The sequence below is a fragment of the Tauraco erythrolophus genome, chromosome 25, assembly GCF_009769465.1.
Source record: "Tauraco erythrolophus isolate bTauEry1 chromosome 25, bTauEry1.pri, whole genome shotgun sequence".
Classification (NCBI taxonomy): Eukaryota; Metazoa; Chordata; class Aves; order Musophagiformes; family Musophagidae; genus Tauraco; species Tauraco erythrolophus.
The window spans coordinates 3,850,919-3,872,317 of NC_141489.1; the positions used below are offsets into that span (position 1 = coordinate 3,850,919).

The 21,399-nt window shown below is 44.3% G+C and overlaps 1 protein-coding gene across 5 annotated transcripts in view; it reads right to left on the reverse strand.

Moving 5' to 3' along the window:
* The window catches only part of TANC2 (tetratricopeptide repeat, ankyrin repeat and coiled-coil containing 2), a 218,346-nt gene that overhangs the window by 147,249 nt on the left and 49,698 nt on the right, over positions 1–21,399 (reverse strand). For 2 of the 5 annotated variants that reach the window (XM_086626758.1, XM_086626757.1), the window contains exons 2-4: positions 18,587–18,658; positions 16,760–16,762; positions 12,761–12,829 (exon numbers count right to left, since the gene is read on the reverse strand). In XM_086626758.1, coding sequence (XP_086482884.1) covers positions 12,761–12,829; positions 16,760–16,762; positions 18,587–18,658 — 144 coding nt within the window. Of the gene's footprint in view, positions 1–12,649; positions 12,830–16,759; positions 16,763–18,586; positions 18,659–21,399 lie in introns of all 5 variants that reach the window. The other 3 variants (XM_086626755.1, XM_086626754.1, XM_086626756.1) reach the window with 2 other exon arrangements.

The window sequence follows — 21,399 nt, forward strand, 5'->3', positions numbered from 1 at the left end:
CGCCAGGAATCCGTACGCAAAAAATTTGTCTGTTACATTTATGAAGAAAAATCACAGAAACACTGTAAAATAATAAAAACAGGCAAAAGCAGAAGAATGTGGAAGAGCAAGCAACAGTCCCCATCTCCCATCTCTGCATGAACTCACGTGATACTCAAACATATCCTGCTGAAAACAAAGGTGCATAAGCAACCCTTTGTTTTCTTAAGAGGTGAAATTTTAAAACATTGGGAGAGAACAACCTTGGGTTTAAATTAGCATCTGCCGATCCAGACTTACAAAAGCTGACCAATACATTTCCTCTGCTTAAATTTTATGGTATCTGACCATAAACCAAAGGGCACTACAGCTTTAGAACAAACTTGACATGACGCTACGTTTTAACTGCATGATTATCCTGCAGTGAAATATTTATAGTGCAAACCCACTTATTTCTGAAATCAAACTATAACAATCCTACATACACTAAGTACTGTTTTGATGCACACATGAAAGCAGAAATCTAATCTCACATGGACAAACAAATCAAACGTGCAACGTTTAGGTGGTTACTAAACCACCAGTGCTGGGTATTTGGCAATCAGAAAGAACGTTTCAGCACAACAATGTCTTTACAAATGCATAAATGCCTCTGTCCAAATATAAACTTTTCACAAACATGGCACAGGATAAAACTAAGCCCGTATGTTCTGCAGCAGCAAGTCCTTCACTAGAAGACAATGTGGAGTTATTCATTCTCATCCCCTTCTGCAACCTGCCCTTGGATTAGGTGGGCAGCAAGAATCTGTTTTCCAGCAACAGGTACGGACCCACGTTGCTCATTTCTCTTGTGCAAAACATGAGAAAACAGAAAAGCTTTTAGAAATGGTCTAATATTTCAGAAAAATCTTCATTTCTCATTTCCATGTCTCTTGCCTACCTAACCAGGCTGGTTTAGGAACACTATTCCAAAATTTTGCAACTGTGGTATGGAGGAGGGAGGGAGAGGATAAAGAAACGATAATTGTGTGTTTAAAAAAATCCTGAAGAACAATTGACTGTCAAGACCTGAAGTAGCACCTGGGGAGGCAGCAGGCTCACTGCAGTGTGCCACTGCTGTGAGACACAGAGCTCCTTCAAACAAGCCAAGAGCAACTCTTTCCAAACCACCTGGTGAAACCAGTCCTCCATCTAGCAATCTTCAGCCAAGCTGGGACCCACCAACTCATCAGAGTCTCAGCGTCTGCACGGGACAAAGTCCCGAGGGAAGAGGCACTCGGGCAGCCCATCATGAGCCCCAAGCAAGTTCAGACCATGACAGACATGGACCAGACCTGTGGGTCCCACGAGACGTGATGAAGGAGCTCTCCAAGATGAACGTTACACCAGGCTGCGTGGCCTTCGGTTGCAACACGGCACATGTCAGGCCCCTAAATATCTGGTTTAATAAACAGAAACATACTCAACCAAATAAACATTGGAAATGAAGATTCCTTTGTTATTGGTTTATCTTCCCTTTGGTCAAAGCACCATTTCAAAACAGTTGGGGTTAATTTGTTTTCTCATTTCATTTAGCTGCAGGATGTTTATTCGTTATTGATAGAAAAAAATGCCCATCTCCACATGCGGTACAGAAGTCTCAGGCTATCAGCTGTAGCTGTACTTCAGCAAACTGGGCACTTAGAGGGACATTGTTCAAACTGTTAAAAAAGCTGATGCTGGAATGAAAAAGCAGCTGATTTAGAAAAGTATACACACATTATCTGCTTGGGGGAAAAAAATCACCAAGGACTATATCTTGGTAACAGACAATGTGTTACTTCTCAATGGAGTGAGGTGGATTATACTATGGTGTATTTTGGTGCTTCTCAATGGAAGAGGATGGGTGATACTGTTGTGTATTTTGAGGAGGAAGAACCATTGGTTAAGGATTCTCTCCATAGAGCTATGCAGGAATACAGCTGGAATGTTGAGTCGAAGACATCTTCAATACAACTCCAGATCACACGCATGGGGATAAATCGGCAATATATCCAGGAATGGGATTACACAGCACCAACAGCTACGCGAGGGAAGTCACCACGGAGCAAGGAAAGAGAAAGCAAGAGCCAAAGCAACGGTCCAGAGCCATGGATTAATCTCAATTCTCAACTTAGTCTGTTCTGGGGATTGGTCAGGGATCTGTGCTGAGAATCCAGCACGCAGCTCTGTAGTATGTGACCCCACCATAACGCTGTACATGCGCTGTAGGAACTATTAATATGTGGCATCACTCCAAACAGTAGTAGCACTGTGACTCTTGATCAGCCTGACCAAAGCTTCCTACACAATCAGAGGCAACCAGGTACAGATTGGACCAGAAGTTAACTTTTGCAGAAGTAACAGTCAGTCTTCGGACAAGTAATCCAACCCAATAACCCAGTGTGATGGTGCAGGGCACAGGAAGAGTTTCCAAAACAGGTTGTCTCATCGTTATACAAGTAGGAAAGGATTAGAAAACAAGCAGCCCAGGTGGAGATAATGCCTTATTCCAAAAGACAGTGTCCTATGAAGGCTCCTCTGCTCACAAGTGCACAGAGCATCTTTGAGGGCTCTGCTCCAGGAGAAGAGGGAGGAAAGATGCAGCAAAGGGAAGAGCAATGGCCTGATTTAACTCCACAGGAGGCTTCCTACACCACCTTCTCTCGCTATAGAAACCTCTTAGCTATGTCTAAAAATTAAAATTCTCACACACCAGAAGTGTAATCGTGACAGATGCTCCATTTTGTGCAGCACCAGTGTGAAATAAGGACAGACTTCTCGCTCTGAGCTTCCGAAAAGCCATGGAGATTCAGGGCTATTTTGTTTGTCTTTTTAATGTGATCAGCACTAAACATAAACCTTTGGGCTTCTTCCTTTCTTTAAGCACATACACAAATATCTGAAATGAAAAGCTATTATCACCTTTTCCCAGCTCCAGTGCTGCGATGACGTGTTTACCCATCTCGGCAAGTCTGAGCAGTTCAACAGCTTCAGTGCAAAAAAAAAAAAATCCTGGGGAAGAGCAAATTCTAAAGGTTGTGCAGGTCTGGTAGGCAAGAAGGCAATCCCACACACAAACATCAAGGGAGAGCATGTGGGATTTTCTGCATCTCTCTATGAGGATTTCTGCTCTGTCAATATGAAAGGCACTTGTGAGTCGGGCACGACAGAACAGGGTTCGTCTCGTAAGCAGCATTTGGGAAAACCCAGGCTAAAACTGGCCAGCGACTTTCAAAAGCCAATAAATACAACATGCCTTTTTTTCCCCTTCCCTCCATTTAAAAAATAAAAGTTACATCCAAACTACCCTGAAATTAATGCAGAGATGTCACGAGTTTGACAGGTCTCCAATAAAAGAAAACTCCTCAACACAGGATTTGGTTTAATTTAAAAAGTTACACATAGACACACTATTCATCGGTATAAATTTCAGGGATAGTTTTGGAGCCTCAAAAAACTGAAGTGGGAAATTTACCAATTTCACGGAAAGAGTTATGTTTGTTTCATGAAGATAAATGTTCCTATGTGGGTACACACGGAGACACATTCATCCACCTGTTTTATTTCAGCAAGCCCAGTTGGCTTCCATTCAAATACACGCCTGTCAAAACAAATCACAAATCCAAAAATAACGGATGAAGCATCCCAAAAATGAACAGTAAGAATTGACACAACAGGAAAAAAATATTCAGTGTGTATCTTTCTAAATGAAAGCAGGTTTCATCGCTGGAGGCATTAAGGTTTGCCACACTAGAGTACAAGGCAGGACTGAAAACGCAGGTGCCAAAACCACAACGAGATGATGTTGCGTGTGTGTTTTACGTCATCTTTTCAAAAGGGACAACTCCATAATTCTGATGAAATACAAGTTTTCTACTTGTTAAATCTCTGGATCGCCACAAATTGCAGTGCATCAAGGAAAATTAAATGGAAAATGAATGATGCTCAGAAAAAAAATACATTAGGCATCTAAAACCCCCTGAATCTAATGGCACTTCAGAGATAACTCAGCCCTTGTCATCACTGTGCAGTGCAGAAATGCCAGAGTGGGCCTCGATCCCGCTCCACTCCTACACCACAAACACGAATTTCACATCAGTGCCATGCTGACAGTGTGACAGTTAAAGAAAGCACTAAAAGGAAATGCAAGCATCCTGCAAAGAGCATGTTACAAAAATACCTAAGAAGGATGAAAAGTCTGTCCTGACACCAACAATTTCAAGCACAACATCCCTCAAAAATTAGATACAACATGAGCACTAGGCACTTGAATAGCCCTTTCTCAAATTCCACCTTGAAAATGATTGGTTATATATTTGCATTTCTTCTAGTAGCATTGAATTAAAACCTCACTCTTTTAGTGAGAAGCAAATATATTTCTCCTTCAGCACAAAAGGGTTTTATAATCCACTCAAATCTGATTTGTGGTCACTTTGCAATACAAAAGGAAAACCTTATCTCAATCCCATTGTTCTAAAAATTTCAAAAACAAACCATTCTTGGTATCTGTAGTATTTTTCAACTCGCTCCTCGGTGGTTCTATTTTAGCAACGCTGAGAAGTGGCATTTTTTCATTGCACTTTCATTTTACGTTTTGTATGTGAAATTCCGCACATCCTACCAAGCAGGTGACAAACTCTGATTACGTAAAAGTATCGTGACAACAACTAAAAGAAAAATAACCCAAGCAGCATAACCCTCACTGACACTAAAAACCTTCTAATAATGGCTTCCTTGTAAACCAGGAGCATCCGAATCCCTTATTCTACACTGATTTTCCGCAGCTAAAGGAGGCCGAGGAACACCTAACGCAATTCAAATCAAAGTCCACACGAGACAAACTGTCTGGATACTCACGAGGCTTCTGCTTCCTCTCCCCACCACCTGAGAAGGTGCGATCTGGCAGCAGGGAGCCAGCAAGCCCGTTAATTCACGGGGACCGATGCCGTGAGAGCAGCGCTTGGGGAAGGATCCTCCCCCGGTCCACCCCTCTCCCCAGCGCTGGCTCCATACCGCTGCTCACCACGTCAGCGTGATGTTACAGGTGACACCTCCCGCTGCTGATGTCAAGCTCGGCTCCCAAAGGCAAAACCACCATCTCCCTGCATCACTCCTGCACCATCTCCGTCCCCCGGGAGCGGCAGGCTCCGAGGCGAGCTCGGAAAAGCTCCCAGACACAGAGCCTTCTCTCTCCGTTAAGCCTCTCGGCACTACGGAGCCGCTCCTTCCCGAGCGCTGCAGCACACGTCGACTCTACGCCTCCCTCGGGGAAAAAATGAAATATTTTCACCGTTTCTTTCTGTGGCGCAGTGTAGTTTGCTCTGCTGTTAGAGCAAACAGGTAACCGATGGCGCAGGATTCCCTGATGCTCTCCCAAACGTTTCGGAGTAAGCCGAAGGGCTGGAGATGCAGCCCAGGACCAGAGCTGATGAATGGTGCAGTGCTGCTGTTGTCACGGCAACCCAGAGAAAAAAAGCAGCACCATATAAGGAGCTCTGACATGGATTCTGGGAACAATTTATACGAAAAGGCTGTAAGCCCTCGGATGCTTTAAAGCTGCAGCATCCCCTTCTCCTCGGCCGGACGCGGTTTCAGTGCGCGGACCGAAGCAGTCGGCACGGACCATCGTGCGATCGCATCAATCCGAGACACGTCTGCCTTGGGAGCGTCGTACCAAACACAACGAAACAACGAGATTTTGCAGCATTATCCAATAACTGAAACAGGAATAACGGAGATAGTCCGTTAAGGAAAACGGCAGGATGCTGACAGCGACCCAAACCAACCTCTGTGACAAACCAGGGGACCGCTGAGACCCACCGCCCGCCCGCGGCTCCGGCAGGTGAGCAGCTCTGCCTTTACAGAAGCAAAGCTGGAGCTGAACCAAACTGCAGCACCCTCAGGTGGCTGACAGCCCGCGCGGCACCGCCACCCACCACGAATCCAGCCGCTCCTCCCAGAGACAGGGACACAGCCCCCAGTTAACCCATGAACCAGTCGCCGTCGTGCAGCGAAGGCTGGCAGTGCCCCTAAAGCATCTCTGGTACGGCAGCGCGGTGAAAGCCAAGTGGCACGCACGGTTGCCATGGCAAAACATCAACACGAGCGACGTTTCTGTTCCACACTGACACAGAAGGATAACACAACACCTTATTTTGCACAACCATCATCAGACACTTTTCCCTTAACGCCCGTGCTCGACCAGCCAACACACCGTGCTCGAGAGAACGGCAACTGTCTCCCCACAACCCGGCACAACGCTGTGGTTGGGAAGTCCCTGCTCAGCAATTGCAAAATTTCCATTTCTTCCCCATCTCGGCTGAACAAACACGGACCAGCACGGCAGCTTCTCCCCAGCGCTCCCACACCCAGAGCAGCTGCTTCGTCATCGCCCACCTTCCTCCAGCGCAGTCAGGGCACCGGTTCCAAGAGAATGAGCAGTCCCAGAGGGCTGCAGTTGTAAATCTGGGTTTGTCCTCGGTGAACGAGAAACAATTAAGAAATCTCAAGAAGAGAGATCTCTGCTTGCTTTGTCGTGCAATTACAATTAGCATCACGAAAATTCAACCACTCGCTAAAGATACAGAGAAGGAGGAGGTAACAGTCCTCATGGCTATTCCCAAGAAACACAAGGAGGATGCAGAGGGTTGGGGTGACAAGACTCCAGCTCTTCCATTTCCCAGACTGACTCCAGCTCTCCCATTTCCCAGACTGACTCCAGCTCTCCCATTTCCCAGACTGACTCCAGCTCTCCCATTTCCCAGCACTACAAACAGACATGGGTGACAGTGGCACAGGGAATGCTGCCTGTGGGTGTCCCCAGCCCAGCTGGATCTGGAGGGTGTTGGGAGCCATGATGGTGGGTCCTCCCTGGTGTCACAGGGAAGAGCACATCTCCAGCTTGCTTAGCTCTGCTCTTGCCATCTTCAACGGCTCTAGTCAAACAGGACATGTTTTCTTCAGGAAAGAGGAGGTGATTAATTTTCCTGGGTGTGTTCATGCCATTCCTGCTCGTTTCTATGAAGTTTATTCTTCGGGAAAGCTCCCACATTCCCATAGCATAAGGGCAGAACGTTCTCAAAGCAGAGGATTTGCAACGAAACCAATTCCTCAAGTCCATGCCTTCAAAGACACCGAGGCACCTACTTCACACTGGATACAGGAGGAATGAGGCCTTTGAGAATCCAAACCTAAACATCTAGGCCACTTTTAGAAAAACACAAATTATTTCCTAAATTTCTTGACAATATTCTCCCCTCCTCCCTCCATGCTCACACACACATGCTCTATCTGAAAGACTCCTAAAGCTTGCAATCTGTCATTCAACAGAAAAAAAAAAACCAGAAATAGCCAAGTACGGTGATGAATAAAATTATCCCCGTGCATATAAATTTATGGCATGTAAATTAAAAATCCCTCCTGAGGAAGAGTCAGGTGCAGCACTGGGCTTTGTGCAAACCTTCTGCACGTGGTGGGTTCCAGGGTAACAGAATAAAGCATCAGTAGCTGAGCCTTTCAGCCCAATATCTCATCTTTTAACCCCATACAACGCTGGGTTACTATTTTTGGCATCGATTCAGGAAAGCACTTGGACACATTCATCCCCGTAAGCGCCCTCCTGGAAAGAGATGCTTTCCTGAACGAAGGAATACGGCACAACCGCGTTATGTTCATTGCAGTCGGGCCTTTGGGTTATCGACGATACAGGAGAACATTTAACCCACTGGTTTTGAAAACGGTTGCTCTCTTTGTGCAGTAAGCATGGTAACTTTTAAGTGTTAATTTTATTCCAGACAGAAATCAAAATGGTGTCTTCTACATACTTATGCTGGGCTGGTAGGGTTGGTTGGGGTTTTTTTTCCTCCTTTTTTTATTCCTTTCTATTATGTATTTTTCACATTACACTAGCTAATAAAGCTGCTGTTGTTATATAAAAAAAAAAATATTTAACAGCATAAACTGAGGTTGAACACGCTCATCTAAAACATGTTCTTAGCCACTGCTAACAATAGGTTATGTGGGCAGGAGAGGGAGAGCTGATTACTGATGCTTACTATTACTTCACCCTTTAGAGCCACAATGACCTTACTTTTTCTTAATCACCAGACTATTCAGCAGAGTGAAAATTGCGACCATGCTGAATATTTATCAGCCTCTGAACCCAGGCAAGTCTCCATGCACAGAAAACCCAGATACCAACACGTTAAAGTGACCCCGGCTCCTCTGCAAAGAAACTTAACGCGCTGCGTAACCCGTTCCTATGGCTTTTTACCAAAAGTGGATCTTTTAACAGTTCCATAGATGAAAAGCTGACTTGTTTACAGCCAGTTAAGTTACTTGTTATCAGCCAGGTTAAGAACTTTAAAAGATTATATTATAAATAAATAAATATATAAAAGCATATATAAATAGATAAAAAAATATATAAATAGATGGATATTGCCATTTCTACTGGGCAAGTTTCTCTGCACCATACAGGTTTCTTTTCCCTTTTAAAGGGCTAAGTTAAACCCCAAAATAACATGATGCCCCCTGATGCCCATGAGAAGGGACCAACTCAGCAGCTGCTTTCCCCTCCCCGTCGGAGCTGACAAACCTACTCTACCACACTGGAACAGACACATGCAGATCCAGAACATCCCAAGATACTTCAGCCCTTGAACTTGAGCAATTCATCTTGTGAAGAGCCTAAAAAGTCTTTTGTGTTTAAATTTTCATCTCTGAAGAATTCCAGAAAGCATAAAGGCAGCAGTCGGTACAGTCATGTTTTGTTGCAAATGGTCTTAGGAACTGAATCTTCAGGAAAAAAAAAAAAAAGAAACCAAAATACAAGACAACAAAGTTTTTTATGTAACAAATTGTACCATTCCGCTCTCCAGCCACTCCACAGATATGGAAATTATGACATGAATGGGTTAGTCACACACAAATGTATGTAAGAAGGGAACAGCATGAAAAAGCCCCTACAATTGGATAATTTCTCAACAATTTTCTATGCTCTGAAGGTCGCTTTGAAAAATCCATGTGGCAACTGTCAGACGGACAAAAGCCTCTCTTTGTAACGCTGCGGTTTCCCAGAATCACCCTCATCTCCTCTCCAAAAGGAATCACTGCTGTTATTGTGCAGGATTAACAACTGGACAGCAGAACGAGACAAAGCAGGAGAGGAAACCATCACGGCCAGCGAGACCGTGAGACGTCTCCACGCGTTTACCGTCAAACCGCTGCTGCCCGTTTCTATCGGAGAGCTCCCACCCGGATTCGGAACCCAGGTGCTTATCAGTTCTGCCAGAGTTTGAGGGTGCTACGACGGCGCTTAAAGACTTCTCTAAAATCACAGAGGGGTATTGAAACCGGGGAGAAACGCATCAAAAAATAGCGCGTGGCTGTGAACTTGTCTTCACGAATCTAGTATTATTTTATTTTCTTTGTTTTACAAATCATGCTGGTTTGCTAATGGATAAAAACGAGGAGGGTCTTTACAAACAGCCAGTCAATGTCTCCCAGCAAAAAAAAAAGCATCAACTTTTTATTTGCTGATATAGTAAATAATCAGTCATTCAACAGCCACCTCTATCTGCTGCTGAGGAATTTTTTTTGCTTTTTAAGCCTCTCATTAGTAATAAATAAGAGAGATGATAAGGATCTGTTGAAGAAACGTGATAAATACTATGAATAACAAAGAGCAGAAACCATTACGTTCCCAGTTCCTTTACACATTACCTTAACGAAAGTAAACACACTCCTGTGACTGCGTGAGGATGTAAAACAAACACCTTCCTTCTACAAGATCAATAGTAAATTAAACTAATAATTTAAAAAAATCACGCTAATCCACCAACGCACTGAAACACACCTTGAATTCTATCTACGACTCCGCTGGAGTCATTGAGATGCGTATGTGCAAAATGTTGGCGTGTGGTTTTGTGCTACACTGGGCTGGAAAAAAACAGATGGAAAAGGAAAAGTGTGCAAGTAGAAGACGACGCAGTCATCTTCCCAATCAATTTCCTATAGATTCCTGTGCATGGCCCCAAAATGGACCTCCGAACAAAACCAGGAGCTGACACTTTTCTTCTCTTACTTTCGTGTAATAACCATTTATCAGCATTTTATTGACGTCATCCTGTTTGTACACAGCCCCTTCAGGTTTATTTTGTTTCCGCGAGCTGCCCAAACCCCTGAAGTTCGTCTGAATCACCTTCCTTTCCTTTGAATTACCACCTGCAAAGCCACTGCTGGAATTCCAGGGTCTGATCGTTTGAGGAACTAGCGGGACGCTCCAAACAACGGCCCTGCCAAATCCAACAAAAGCTTTCTGAGTTTGGAGCTAAATGGAGTCTGTTCTGTTTCCACCTGAAAAAAGGAAATTATGAGTACACGGAGCTTGATCTGCTAGACTGAACTGTGACTTTGAGAAGTGGGAGGAGGTTAATGTCTGTTGACAAGCCAGAGGTCCAGCAGATCTACACCAAGACAGCTTGCTGAGCAGGCTGGAAGTTGTTAGAGAAATGGAGCTGCAGGGGTGTAAGAAAAATTGCTCTTTCCACGGGGCACAGCTCAAACCCTCTGCAAATATTTCAGAGAAGAGCAATGAACCGTTCAAGTAGACGCATGAATAAAACGTCACTCCTAGCTCAAACAGGAGAGCATAAAACCACTAAAGGACTATAGAATCATGGAATGGTTCGGGTTGGAAGGGACCTCAAAGATCATCTAGTTCCAACCCCCCTGCCATGGGCAGGGACACCCTCCACTACACCAGGTTGGCCGAAGTCTCATCCAACCTGGAACCTTGAACACTTCCAAGGGGACAGAGGGGTAATGAATAAGATAAAGTTACTACAAAGCCCTGAAGTATTTGTAAAATATAATGCTTTTCATCCTTTCTTAACTGGAAAAAAGGTCTATGGAACTGGCTGATGTTACCTGCCTCTGCTAAGGAGGCCACACAAAACAAAGAAAACCCCTGCAAGAAACTCAAAAACTAAAAGGAAGAGGAAACTGGATGAACGTGAGGATCCTGGGTGAAAACTCAGGAAAAGCAGGAAGACACTTGCTCTACATTACACAATAAATTCAACAAGCACGGACATGCTGTGAGAAGAAAAGATAGCCTTGGTTTATTTTTGTCACTTTTCACAACCCATGCTTTTCATGGCAGGAAGGTTGTGGATTCTCCACCTACCTACTACTATGTGACAGGGAAAGAAAAAAAAGAATTCATGGCAAGCACACCCAGAATTCCCACCCCGCAGCGTATCAATCCCAGAGGGAAGCACCAACAAACAGAATAAAAACTAACCAGGATTTAGAGACACTAAGCTGAAATGGATTGCGTTTTGACACTGCTACTGCATTTTACAATTCTACAAGTCAAAAGCAAATTTTTAAGTCAAGCTTGTATCAGCAGCTACTCTGGTGAAGTACAACATGTCATGTTCTCACGTGTTCCGTAAAAGAGAAGGAAATGCCGACGGACAAACAGAAAGGAGGTTTCAACATCCCCGACTCGGGACTGCAAACTGAAGGATATTCGTAAAAAGGAAAGCGTTTCAAAAAAAACCCCAAATCCACAAAATCCCGCAAGTGTCACATCATCAGCCCTCCTGAAGAACCAGCCTCTGAAATACATGGCTGTTCTCATTTCTGCTAAAAAGTTGGTTGAGGCCTTCACATTTTAAGGAGAACTTCAGCCACGCTTTAGAAGTTCTTAGTTTTGGGACACTCGTGGTGAAGATGGCTTTGTAAGGCACCGAAACTTTTAAACTATTTTCATGCTCTTTTCTATCTCCTTCTGCCTGATTCTCTTGCAGCTCTTGAGCTCCACTGCTACTGAACGTGCTGAGACCACCACGAGATCCTGCCAAGTGACTGTCACTATTCAGGAATCTCCTCCTCCTGTCCCTTTCAACTTCTCCTTTCACCAAAGGGCAGGGAAAACAAAAGGTACAAAGTGTATCAGAGCTCCCTTTTGTAAGAACAGTTCAAATTATATCGGGTAAAAACTCTTTTTGGAGGTTTCTCTCCGTACAAACGCAGTACACTTGCTGACTTTTTCAAGTGGGCATGGAGGGATGTCAGATTTTTGGCAAGAAGCAGGTTTCTCAAAATTGTTAACAGCAGAAATACAATGTCAGGCTTTTAAATGGATGTTAGACTCCAAGTGCTTTTGAAATTCCAACCACTTTAAAATCTCTAGGTGCTCAAGTCGCAATCCCAGCAGACTACATAAACAAAATAGTTTAAAAATATGCATGAACTATGAAAAAAAAAAATCCCTTTGCTGTAAAAGTTTATAATTTTTCTGATGTGTTCTCTTGACATTCAAAATTTTAGCATAAAGGTCTTTAAAATTACTGTAATGCTTCCACTGCGCGTAAACCACAATACAAAGTGGAACTGAAACACACTCTCCTAGAGATTTCTCAGAAAACTAAGAGAATATTTGCAAAGCAGAGAGATCATTTTCAGAACAGAAAGATTCCTCTGTCAGTATGAAACCCAGAACGTTCCTGGTTTTGACTAAAGCAGCTGCTATAAGAAACAAACGATGACTTTACACAGAAGCTCGTTCAAAGCGTTTTCTTAGAGAGTTTTGCACCAACGGATCTTAAAAGCCCCACTGAACTTTATTTAAAGTCCTTACCAGTTAACTTCTTCACAGGTTGGAGCCGAACACTGATAGACTGATGTGTGAGTAAGGGGGAGGATGGAAGGGAGCGGGACATGCCCTCCATAATCCGAATGTGCTGCATACCTTCGGTCACAGGGAGTGGCGGAATAGCGTAGTCTGGTTCAAAAGCACAGTCGTTCTCTGTGGAGGTGCCTGGGGGAAACACAAAATTGAAAAGGAACTGGTTAGAATACAAGGGAATCTCCTGCTTTTATCATTCCTGGACAGAGGAGAGTCCAGCTCGGGGGGTCCGGCTGTGGAGCCACCTCCCCGCACCGTGTTCTCGCTCCCGCGCGCAGCGGGGACGGCGCCTTTCGCCTGTTGGTCTCACACCGTCTTGATGCTTCCCTTGAAGAAACTGTTATTTCTGGAGCAGCATCTCAGCACACCTCTTTAGATTATGACCAGCATGACCATGAAGTATTTACTTTGATTATTTTTTTTAAATGATTTATCTTTCAGAGTTCTAGAGTCACCAGTTTTAAACATAATTCAAACGAAGCAATCATCCTTTTACTGATAGTTTTTTGTGTGTTTACATTGTGGATTTCTAACAAAAAAAACCCTTCCAGCTGAATTAAATTTCAACACGAAGACTTTCAGCCTAAAAAAACCCCACCCCAAATACAACAGAGGAAGAAAAGCCCCCGAAAGCAGCCACCACCTCCACCTCTCCCCAACGAAACGCACAGAAGCGCCCGGAGCTGCACAAAGCCCCTGTGGGGGTCACACCCCTACAGAGCCACGTGGAAAACACCAAATAACACGACGACGAGTGGAGACAGAACAATAAAGGCACATGTTGCTAATTGTCACAAAAAATAGTAATGACGACTGAAGGGCAGGTGCTCCAGACCAGCGAGAGTCGGGAGCCGTAAGGATCCTCCTGTCAGCTGCAGAACATGGAAACCTCTGGCCAAGAGCACTTGGTTCTCCACCTCTAGGCAGTAAGATTAACAACCTCACGTGGACAACTAATAATTCATCTGCAAAACCAACTTAAAGCTGTTCACGTTAATATTTCATCACAGATAATGTAAGAAGATAACACTCGTGCCACACCTTGAAGAGATGGATTTGAGCTTTTAGGGACTACTAATGTTTTTCCTCCATAAAGCCATTTATTATTCGATTTCCGCTCGATAGCTGTGTGGTTCTCAATGGCGTGTGAGAATATGTTTAAAAGAGAAAATGTAACTGCTAGATGGAAGGGCAGACAGACAACAGTCAGGAGAAAACAAAAGGGCGAATGCCCCAGACATGAGGCACTCCAGAGGAGGCGACGGATAACTTCATTCCACACATCCAAAGGACAATGTGACCAACCCGACTATTATTTACGATGGAGGAAAAACCACTATTGACATAACTGTCAAAAATCTTGGACGAGCTCCTGAAGTGCTCTAAGAGGCAGCATCATCCGTGGCTAAAACCCACCCGTTACCGATGCCAGCTTTTGGGAACATCTCTCAGCACTTTTGTATCATTCTCTGCAAGAAACCAGAACAAACACTAACACACTTTACACATCCACTATTTTTGGCAGTTCACAACATGACTTTAACTCTCTTGCTCACGGAACACTTGCCACATCCACGGTAGTTTCCTGAACATATATTCAAAGCCTAATCCTTACAGAGGTGATTTTGGTTTTTAACTTCGTACGCTCTAGTAAATATGCTACAGTTCAATATGTTTTATTCATCAGAGACTGTCATTACTGCCACAAACTATGAGCCAGACACTGATGTTTTTCTATTCATTTCATGCTGCTTTAATTAAGTGTGCACACGAACACGCTAACGGAGTACATCCCATTAAGGGGGAACAGATCATTCTTGTTCTTTTTTTTTGGATTCAAAGATGCTGTTGCTGACAATATCATGCCTTTTACATAAATACAGCCGAATATATATATATATATGTGTGTGTATATATATAAAAATATTTGGCTGTAGTCAGGGAAACTAGAATTGCTGCCTTACCACCTTTCCCTTGCAGTTATTACCATTTCTAGGCGAGCTCAGCCTTGCTTCTCAACCTGAGACCATCCAAGTGAGGTGGCCATGTGCCACTGCGACCCACCTACCATCAGCACTGCTTCAGCACCGTGGAGCTGTGCTTATGGCCATCTCCAAAGCAGTTCATCTGTCCTCTTCAGTCACACGCCCCAGCAGTGCTTTGGGGTGCTCAAACTCCATTCCTCTCATAGAATTTTCGTGTCCACAAAGAGGTGTCTACACCCAAGCAAGCTGCCTAGAAGCACCTCTGGAAGGCAGGGAGTTTAGGACAAGACTCATCTAATGACACATCTTAGGGTTCTGCTTCAGGAAGAGAAGAATCCCCGCCCAGACACTCCATCAACTCCATCCATTACCTCTCCACAGACTACAAGGGGAGTTGAGGGTGACGGGCAGCTCCACTGCACCCACGTTCAGCCAGATGAGCACCACCCCGGGGTCTCCCATTTGACACCCATCTGAGCTACACACAACGACCGCACCTTCAGCAGTAGGAACACCGCTGCTTCTCAAACCTCCTTCCATCGGACGTTTTGCAGCACACCAGGCAGACGGGACAATGAGGTACGCTGGAGACACACGTGCTCTCAAGAGCAAGCCCAACACTTGCACACACACACACAACACAGAGGGGACAGTGCTAAGGCCCAGCAGAGCTCAAAATCCCAAGTCTGATGACCTCGTTTCTAAGTTTTTCCCGCTCATCATCCAAAAGATGTAGTGGCTCTCTTAGTGCAGTTGGGCATAATTTTTCCAGGAGGGCATAATTTGATAGCACGCTGCTAGTATAGCAAAAAAAAATTGGGTTCTTCCGGCTGTGCATTGCCAATTGTAATTATTGGCTCCATACACAGCTTACTTGACACAAGCTGATCGAGGACCTTGCTTACTCCAGGGTTACTGTGAGCTGGACACCTCTGCTGACTCCGCACGTCTATTCCTAATCACCTGCGAGTGCCAGGAAAGGCAAAGCGGCATCAGCGCCAAAACCGGCGTTGGCATCGATGGACACAGGCTACGATGTTTTTGCAAAATACATTTGGCGCCAGACAAATGCCATCATTGATTTTGATTCTTAAAAACAGAGTTCAAATTTCCTCAGGCTAGATTTTGGGGTTTGAGGGAACTGTAAACACCAGGCATCTTCCGCAACTTAAGGTCTGGGAAAGGCTTAAAAGTCTGTGCATTTTACTGGTCATTGTGGTGTGTCTTTGACCAACCTTCACCTAAAATCGAGGGCAACTGGGGGCAGGATCTTACACAGAAATAAAAGTAATGATATCTCTGCAAAGTTTTCAGGAGTATTTTCCCCTCTTAGAATTCAAATGCTTTACAACAAAACCAGTGAACTCACCAAATATCCACAAGGTACTATTTTCATTCCACAGATGTCAACATTTCTCTCTCATCCTTGCCAGAGTAAACAAACACTCAAACGAGGTAATTGAAACAGTCTTAAATTTGTTTCAGTCACAAAACATATTGTGTTTATCAAACCCTCAAATTAGGGATCACTCACGGCTCAACTGGAACTTTGACAGTTTGTCTATAAAACATATTTAAGTAAAATCTTACTGTGAAGTGCTATTTGAACTAATAACCTATTTCTTTTAAGTATTCCAAGATACTAAAGCTTTATAAACAGCTGTAACACTTGAGCATCACACACAGGAACACGGGAGTTTAAACACAAGCAGGACGACCAGCTCATTTCACTGGGCTGGTTTATCTGAGCATAACAAAACCCCTTAACCCACCGTTACAAAAAATACGTGTTAACGTGTGCAGACAGAGAGCAGCTTATGGACACAGAACAGGGCAACGTTCGAGATACCACTTTTATGGAGCAAAGAGACTTCTACACTGTTGAAAGCCTTCATCTTCACTCACATCCATTGATCCACAAGGAAGTATTTACTCACAGAATGGTTTGGGTTGGAGGGACCTTTAAAGGTCACCTAGTCCAACCCCTGGCAGTGAGCAGGGGTATCTTCAACGAGATCAGGTTGCTCAGAGCCCCATCCAACCTGACCTTGAATGTTTCCAGGGATGGGGCATCTACCACCTCTCTGGGCAACCTGTGCCAGTGTTTCACCATCCTCATTGGAAAAAAAGTCTTCCTCACATCTAGTCTAAATCTACCCTCTTTTAGTTTAAAAGAGCGTAGAAGTTTGTGTCTCCAAGAAACTGGAAGTATTTTTTACCTGTTTTCCCCCGTACTCCCTCTCAGGCTGAAAGTTCTTGCTGCTCCTGCGATTCCTACAGCTGTACTCGTTGATGCAAACAGATAAAGGTTGGTCATTCTTTGGCAAGTATTTGCAAAAAAAACAGGCCCGTGTCCTCTGCCCCAAACTGGTACTTTTCCACAGCAGCCGAGATGCTGAACAAACAGGATGAAACGTAACCTGCGAGAACCGTGCCCGAGACGGCGCGCGGGGCCGCGGCGGGCAGCGCCCATCGGCGGCTGCATCCCAGCTGCTGTGTCCTGGCCAACAAACCACCCGACACACCCGGACAAACGAAGGGACATCACAGGGACGACCGGCAGAGGAAGCAGCCACGGCTCAGCCTCCAGAAGTAACACAACAGCAACTTTATCCGAGCTAACGGCGTCCAGGAAAAGAGCAACCATTCATTCCGTGTTCTCCGAGCACAGAAATCCAACACTACTTGTGTGCAAGCTATCACGGGGTACGTGCAGTTATAAATTCCCTTGTTCCTTCCTCATTCTATTTAACTGTTCTATTCTAAAATAGATCCTGTTTTAAAATAAGAAAATTTAAAATAATGCGTTTTAAAAACATAGTAAAAAGATCCTACGTTAACAGAGCAGTTTCAGCTGTTGACATTTCACAGGGCTTCAGGGTTTTAACTCTAAATTCTGATCCCCCTAATTCTGATCACAGGCTTCAATCACTTGCAGTAATTTTTGCCCGGGCAACACTGGAACGCTGCCAAAAAAGAACAATGGTCCGGAGAAAATGTCTCTGTAATAAGTCATTAGGACACCATGACAACAACAGGCTTGAACCTAAATGAAAGGAAAATTATTGCTGCAATCTGAAAGAGAAAATAAGTCAATGCACATAGCCCCTTCTGGAGCCGTGCTTCCAAAAACTCTCCTTAGTCTCGAGGGCTGTGTGAAAATACCAGCGTTTTCACAACCCTCACACGCGAGCAAACGCTGACAACTGAGCGAGCTCCTTCAAAGGACACGTAAGCCAGCGCAGATCTAAGAGCTGCTGCTGTCAGGGACAGAAATCCCCCTTACCTGGCTCCAGCAGTGGTTTTAACCACCAGGTCTATGGTGAATGACGGATACTCAACACAAGAGTTTGTAGAATCATTATTTAAATAATACAAAACCTACTTTTACTACTCTCTTCCGAAGATTTTTTGCCCTGTTCCCACCGGATGAAACAAAGCAAAGCCAAAGACGTGGCAGCTGCTCAGCTCCCAGGCAGGGACACACTGCTCCCCATCACATCATGGGGCTGGGGGGAAGGATAACCTGGTTACTGAGAACCCACTGGGTTCTCCCCTTAGCACTCAGGGAGGAAGCCACGCGTTCCCCGAGCAGCTGCTGATCTGCACTGGTATGTGCGGAAGACTTCTTACACCATCAGCTCCAACCACTGCCCGTGTGCAAAGCTCCATCCCTCAAAACGGAGATGCCATCGACTCCACAGGTTCAGCTGTGCCGCGCCGTGGATTAGCCTGAACCCCTTTGAGTACACACAGACAGTCTGTGCTGTGAATACGGGCCAGTTTGTAGCTACGTGGGTAACCACGATGGTTATACCGAGTCTCACGAGAAACACAGAACGTGTATGTAAGAGGCGAACAAACGAGAAACGAGTCACTGAGGCAGAACAACACTCAGGTTTACCTTGCCCAGATCGGCTCTGACGGGAGTCTACACTTGCCTGTCTTCGGTCTGGTGGCTCCTCGTTCCCTCCATCTGCATGAGAACCAAAACAGCAGAAGTAGAACATCATAGTGGACAGGTCAGGCAGATGCAACTTTTCCTTGAGCACCATCACCTATCTTGGAGGAACAGCAGAACAAAAGGTCCCTCTTGCAGACTGAAACTGGGGCAAACTGCTGACTGAGTCCTTTGCTATTCCTTCCAGTTTTTCCCCAGCTCACTGCAAATGAAATCTGTGAGGTCCTCACGATATACGTAGGTTTTTAATTTCTCCTACTGACCCCACAGGCATTGGAATCAAATTGTAACCAAATTGTGCATCTTCAATTAGTTCCTCCACTTTGGACTGTTATATCAAAATACAAAAAATATGAAGTATTTGAAGAAAGATCCGAGGGGGAAAAAAAAAAAAATCTTTGAAACTGTTTCCCTTTAAAATTATTTGTCAGCTAAAAAGCAGGAAGGTTGGGAAGAACAAAGCCACTCTCATTATCTCCTCATGAAACTGTTTAGGAAAGCAGCTACAGTTAACAAATAAAAAATGCATCTGGATAAATGCAGAGTGGGACATTGTGTACAATATTACACAATTAATTACATGCTGGTCTTCATTGATCAACTGACCAGATTAGAAACAATAGATACGCACATCAATACAGATGCTTGAGCACACAGGGTTTATGCAAGCTGAAAGCCAAAAGAAGCCTGGCTATGCAGATTGGGGAAAAGCAAAACCAGGCATTTAAAATGCAGGATGCATTTCAGAGGTTATTACACCTTATGGCAGGGGGAGGGGAGGCTTTTGTAATCTTTAAAAATAGTCTGGAAATAACCCAATTCTTAAATAGCTGTTTAAAACCTCAATAGCTGATTTTAGCATTTATTCTTTTTGATTACACTAAAAGCAGCTGCACTCTGATGTATTTATATCTATAGATGTCTATATATCCCCTAAGTTATTTGTTGGGTGGGCCTACTACGCCATGAAGTAACTCAACTCTACCAACTCGTATTACAGCTGAACTGCACCCGTTACTCTGGCTTGAAAGCCAGAGTAATAATTAATTAATTATATAATATAGTTATTTGTTATGTTAATTACAGTAATGTTAATCATACAGTTTCACTACCATAAACAGCTGTGTATAGAAGCATAACAGCAGAACTGATAACGTCACTGAAAATTTATGTCTACCCCAACCCCACAAAAAAGCAGGACACCGCCCAGGCTACGCAGAGTTTTGTTTCCTCTTGCCTTGGCAAAACGCTTCCAGCCCTCGGTTCCCCCTTGCATTTTCCCTGGTCGTACAGCAGCTGCAGGCAGAGGCCAGCACCCCAAATGCAGCTCAAGCAACCCCGACATCCCATATTTGCCACCGGCCGCACGCTCCCCGGCACGCCGTCACCACTGCCACAGACCACGACGTCATCCCTGCTCACTTTTCTATTCTGGCTGCAAGAAGGACGTGATGTTGCAACTAGGACTGCAATTTTGACGTGTTTGAGGAGCCTTTACTGGCCTGGAGATGCCCTTTTGGGGTTGAGTCTTCCCCAAGAGTTGAGTCACTCTCTCTGTATTTTGACTTTTAATGCACGATGTTGGTTTTGAACACTGCTTTGCATATGGATATAATCATCATTGTTAAAGGCCCCCCGGCTAAGAGCCCACATGGACAACCTCTAAGTTAGGAAGAAAACAAAAAACCTCTGAGTTCCAAACACGAATACATAGTGCGAGGTAATTACAAGGATTGAAAGTTTCTTTTTGTAACCCTCATCTTTTGAAAGTCACAGTACTAAAATCAGGAGTAAAACCCTCCATTTATCAAAACCACATAATCAAAAGACAAACTTTATTTCTTTTTGCACAGTTATTGTGAGTGATGGTAAACGAACACCTCGCCAGCACAGTCCAGCAAACCCACAGGCAGGTCCTGGCAAACTGTTCCCCCCAGTACTGAGCTGGCAGGAGGCTGGAGTGGTTCTGATGGAGGTGGACCCTAACGGAGGCGATGCTGCAGGATGCAACCTCACAGGAGATCACACATGGAAAGGTCCAGTTACGTGGCAGAGATGGACCAACGGCCCCATCCTGCCATGAGAATAACCCAGGAGGTCCCCATGGACAGGGGGATACAATACAGTTGGGTTAAATTACATTTTAAAAGAGCTCTGAAATAAGACTCCAAATCTAACACATTTTTTGGTTTTTAAACTATGGTAAAACGAAGGGAGGTCTGGAGACACAAAACTCGTTTGTAATTCATTTCTCCCGAATTCAGAGAGCAACTTTTTCCGTAGTGCTTTGCAGGACGATTTAGACAACAGCTTAACTCTCATTTCAGTGAAATACTCTGAACACCAAAGGCAGCTAATATTTCATTACGTTAATAATAACAGTTTCACTACCATAAACAGATGTTCTAAATTAACTTTAAAATGCCCTTATTCTAATTCTTCTCAAAGAGCTACAGAACACTGAAAACCTCTTCATATATGCCTGAAAGAGACGGAAGAGTTTTGAAAGTTAGGAAAAAAATTAATAAAGGACTTGAAGGACTGAGCTGAGCTTAGAACACAATAGCTTAGTAAGGGATGTCCGACCTCTCCAGTCAATGTCGCTGGGTGGGATGAATTCTGGAGATGAAGGAATAGACCAAGTATGAACCTGTGTTCACTCCAATTTTTTTTTGTTTCACCTAACTGGGCTCTTTTAAATAAAACCCATGTTGCCCTCATACCCTCAGCGTGCTTTTGCTTTAGTTCAGCCTCAT